Below are 4,891 nucleotides of genomic sequence, written 5' to 3' on the forward strand. Positions count from 1 at the left end.
GCGCGGGAGCAGGGCTTGAACCCAGGGGCACTTGACCACTGTGCCACATCCCCAGCCCTATTTTTTTGTATTTTATTTAGAGACAGAGTCTCACTGAGATGCTCAGCTCCTCACTTTTGCTGAGAGGCTGGCTTTCAACTCCTGATCCTCCTGTCTCAGCCTCCCGAGCTGTTGAGATTACAGGCATGCACTACCGAACCTGGCTCTACTTCAATCTTAAAACATACCAACATTAAAGACAATGGAGTGTCAGACCTTCAAGGACCTTCAAGGTCATCAGGTCCAGTGACAATGACAATGTATTTGTGTCACAGGCCCCTGTAGGATTCAGATGAAAGACACAGACCCCTCAACACTCTGCAAATACTACATTTACATGACATCTTGTCCCCACCCTTGGGGTCCTCAAATTAAGGACTCCTGATCCTTTCTGTAGTTGGGGGGACTGAGGCTCTGATAAGTAAAATGACTTGCCCAAGATCACATAACCCCTTTAAATCAGAACCAGGACTTGAACCTGGCCTCCCAGTCCCCCAGTGTCCGTGCTTTATGTTCTGTCTCATTACCCATTCCAAAACAGTATGAAAAATTTCCTGTTTTAAACATAGCACATTTCTTCCTAAAATACCATTTCCTTCCTTATGTTTTAAATTAGTCTTTAAATTCAATTGTACTTCTGTCCTAGGGATGACAGAATGGGGTCACCGGGGCTGTGTTTCCCCAGCACTCATGAACAAGCAGGCTTTTGCTACTAGGCAGGTCCTACATAAAGACTTTACTACAAAAATTAACCGTGTCTACGAAATTAACCTCATCTAAGAATGTGATCGAAGTAAGAACCCCGATATTCAGGCTTATGTTTGGCTGGGGTTGGGGGGAGGTGAGAGCCAGAGAAAGGAAAAAGAAAGAGCACGAGGCTGCACATCATCCCAATGGGTAGGGAGAAAGGTCCTTGTTAAAAGTTCTTGTTCATTTTTGCCGGTCCTTCTTCATTGTCTAGAAGCACACAATAGAAGAAGAGGTTGCAGGCTGCAAATGAGCTTTATCATGACAGCAGGAAGGAGGAAAAGAAGGAAGTTATTGGCAATGCAGACCCAGACCCGAGACACATTCAGGGCTGACACAGGGTCTTGTTCAGTGCTGGCTACAGAGGACAGGCACCCACACCATCCCTGACCCTCTACTTACTGTCCTCTTCACTCAGGTCCCTGTCCATGGTCTAGACCTCCAGTCAAGACAGTGTCTGCGTTCCCGAAGGCCAGCTGCAGGAATCTAAGGGGCCACCCTTGGGCCCCTCCCAGAACGTCAGGCCCATTGTTACCTGATTTGCATACAACAGAGGCAAAGCCACCGTGTCCATCAAAGAGGCTGCCTGGCACCCACTCCACAGGTGCTTGGGGTTCCTCCCCACAAGAGCCTCTGGCTTGCCGCTTGCTTTTGGATGCTTCTAGAGTTCCCTGGGCCATTGCTGCAGTTCTGTGTGAGGGACACTCAGATTCTGCTCATTTTTCTGATCTGGGATTCAAAGCCTTGACTACCTGCTTTTCGAGTTGACCACCAAGCACACTGTACATCTGGGGGAGGCAGGTTTCCAAGTATGGGCAGGGCCATATAGAAAAATTTAATAGCCACAGGCAGATCCCCTGCCCAAGGGGGTAAGAACATTTGGGAACCCAGACTGAGGTCTTGGGCACCAGCCTCTTTTCTCATTAGAGGCTGGGGTTATGAAGTGAGGCTCCAAAACCACATAGCACATCATAACGAGAGCTGGCTGCCAACCCAGGATGCACGATCCACCGTCGTATCTGTGGATTACTACTGGCTCCATACCCACCTGGGCCCTAGGAAAAATCTGTGGGTTGTAGAGGGGCAGAGTGGCTGGGGTTGGAACCCAGGACCTCATGCACACCAAGAGACACTGAGCTACAGCCCCAAGCCCCATATGCAAAGTTTTAAAGGTCTTTTCCTAAACCTTTTGCATTAGGGGAGAAATCCCTTCAACTGCAACCCTTGGAAGATCATCACTCTCCTCCAGATGAGTCGAAACAGACTCTCCAACCCAGATGTGCTACTGGAGATGTACCATGATGCTCCTTAAGGAAAACTGGGGTCACATAGGGAAGACTTTTTATTGCTGCTTCTATCTCTTCACTAGTTATTGGCCTGTTTATGTTTTCTATGTCTTCTTGATTAAATTTTGGCAGTTTGTAGGAGTCTAGAAATGTATCCATTTCTTCTAGGTTTTCCAATCTATTAGTGTATGCGTTTTCAACATAATCCATAAAGATCTGCTAGATTTCTGTGATGTTGGTGGTGATTCTTCCTTGTTAAATCTCTCATTTTATTAATTTGGATGTTCTTTTTCTTTTGGCTAGTTTGACTAAGGGCTTATCAATATTGTTTATCATCTCAAAGAAACAACTCTTTGATCCTTTGTATTGTTTTTTTAAAAAATTCTGTTTCATTGATTTCAGTTCCAAGCTTGATTACTTCCTTCCTTCTACTGGTTTTAAAATTGGTTTGTTCTTCTTTTTCAAGGGTCTTGAAATGCATGATTGGGTTGTTTATTTGGGAATCTTTCTGATTTTATTACGTAGGTACTCATAGCTATAAACTTTCTTCTTAGAACTACCTTCATGGTGACTCAGAGGTTCTGGTGTGTTGTATCACTATTCTCATTTGAATCCAAGAATTTTTCAATTTCTCCTTTGATTTCTTCTATCACCCACTGACCATTCAAAAGAATATTTTGTAATCTCCACTGCAAAATACTTTATATGTCCTTATAAAGTTTTTATGTCTTTATATGTCCTTATAAAGTTTCTACAGAGTTTTGTTCTGTTGATTTCTAATTGCATTATGATCTAATAAGATGCAAGGAATTATATCAATTTTTTTGTATTTGCTAAGAGTTGCTTTGTGGCCTAAATATGATCTATTTTGGAGAAGGTTCCATGAGCTGCTAAAAAGAAAGTGTATTCAGCTGTTATTGGATGAAACAGATGTCTGCTAGGTCCATTTGATTCATAATATTTTTCAGGTCTGAACAGTATTTACCAAGTTTTTGACTGGGTGACCTATTCAATGGTGAGAGAGGTATGTCAAAATCACCCAGTATTATTGTACTGGGGTCTCTTTGATGCTTCAATTTGAGTGGTCCCTTTTTTTTGTTGTTTTTTTTGGTACCAGGGATTGAACTCAGGGGTACTCGACCACTGAGCACATCCCCAGTACTATTTTGTATTTTATTTAGAGACAGGGTCTCACTGAGTTGCTTAAGGCCTCCCTAAGTTTCTGAGGCTGGCTTTGAACTTGCAATCCTCCTGCCTCAGCCTCCCAAGCTGCTGGTATTATAGGCATAAGCCACCACATCCAGCTGAGTGGCGACACTTTTGTATAATTAATTGCACCCACCTTGTCATATCTTCTTGTTGTATTGTTTCCTTTACCAGTATGAAGTAGCCTTGTCTTTTTTGATCAATTTTAGTTTGAAGTCTGCTTTGTCAGATATGAGAATAGCTACTTCTAGTTCTTTGGGGTGTCCATTCACATAGTATATCAATTTCTATCTTTTCACTTTCAGCCTATGGCCATCTTTGCCTATAAAGTGCGTCTCTTATAAACAACATTTAGTTGTGTCTTGTTTTTTAATCCGTTCTGCCAGTCTATTTCTTTTCATTAGAGAGTTGAGACCCTTTAGATCTAATGTTATATAGAGAGATGTGATTAATTCCATTTTGATTTATTATATTTCATTTGGTCCTTTTTATAATTTATTTAATTACTCTTCAAATGAGATTTTGTTCATTTGTGAGCTCTGGGGTTTGCTTTTTATTTTTACTGTGTGGAAGGGCATTTCTTTAAGTAAGTTCTGTGGTACCAATTTAGTAGTCATGAATTCTTTTAGTTTGTACATATCATGGAAGATTTTTATTTTTCCTTCAATTTTTAATGATAGATATGGGCAATCTAGGTTGACAGGTATTTTCTTTCAGGACTTGGAACACATCATTCCAAGCCCTCCTAGCTTTTAGAGTTTACGCCAAAAAAATCAGAAGTGATTCTGATGGGCTTGCTTCTAAATGTGACCTGACATTTTCTCTTGAGGATTTTAAAATTCTATCCTTGTTGTCTATCTTAGGCACTTTAATTAAAATGTGTCATGAAGAGGATCTTTTTAATCTTATCTCTTTGGGATTCTGAATGCATCCTGTATCTAGATGTCCATCTCATGCTGAAGGTTTAGAAAATTTTCTGCTTTTATTTCCCAGAAAAGGTTATCCATTCCATTAACCTGCATCTTACACCCTTCCTCAATTATATTATTAAATTTTATTGTCCCAGAATTATTGTATATTCTGTTCATGGCTACTTATTTTCTCTTGTTTAATGTTGTTTGACTGTTCAAGGTTGACGACTTTGCCTTTCAGCTCTGAGATTATGTCTTCAGCACAGTTTACTCTATTAGAGAGATTTTCAACTGAACAGAATTAACACAAAGACTGTGGATAAATAAATTTTAACTTATTTATCTTTTATTTCCAAGATTTTCTGTTTGGTTCTTTTTCAATATCTCTACCTCCTCACTGAATTTCTGATTCATATTGTATACTGACTTCCTTAATCCTTTCATTGTTTTTCTGTGCTCTTTTGGAATTCATTGATTATTTTGTGGACAATTCTTTTGAATTATTTGTTTGATATTTCATCCACTTCAATATCTTGGGGTCAGGTGCCAATAAATCACGAACTTTAGGAAGTGTCATGTCATCTTGTTTTTTTCATATTTCTTTGTTGGTTTGTATGCATCTGTTGGGGAGGATTTCTCTTCCACTCTTATGTGTGGGCCTTTTTAGGGCACAGTGTTCACTTGCCAAAGTGTCCTAGAAAG

At 40.3% G+C, this 4,891-nt stretch overlaps 1 protein-coding gene across 1 annotated transcript in view; it reads right to left on the reverse strand.

Annotated features, from left to right (window-relative positions):
- Positions 1-1,257, reverse strand: part of Ssuh2 (ssu-2 homolog) — a 23,902-nt gene extending 22,645 nt beyond the window's left edge. The window contains exon 1 of the mRNA XM_048787054.1: positions 1,189-1,257. Within this exon, the coding sequence (XP_048643011.1) occupies positions 1,189-1,216 (28 nt within the window). The 5' untranslated portion in view covers positions 1,217-1,257. The remainder of the gene's footprint in view (positions 1-1,188) is intronic.
- Between the last annotated feature and the right edge of the window lie 3,634 nt (positions 1,258-4,891).

This window comes from Marmota marmota, unplaced genomic scaffold (assembly GCF_001458135.2).
Source record: "Marmota marmota marmota unplaced genomic scaffold, marMar, whole genome shotgun sequence".
Lineage (NCBI taxonomy): Eukaryota > Metazoa > Chordata > Mammalia > Rodentia > Sciuridae > Marmota > Marmota marmota.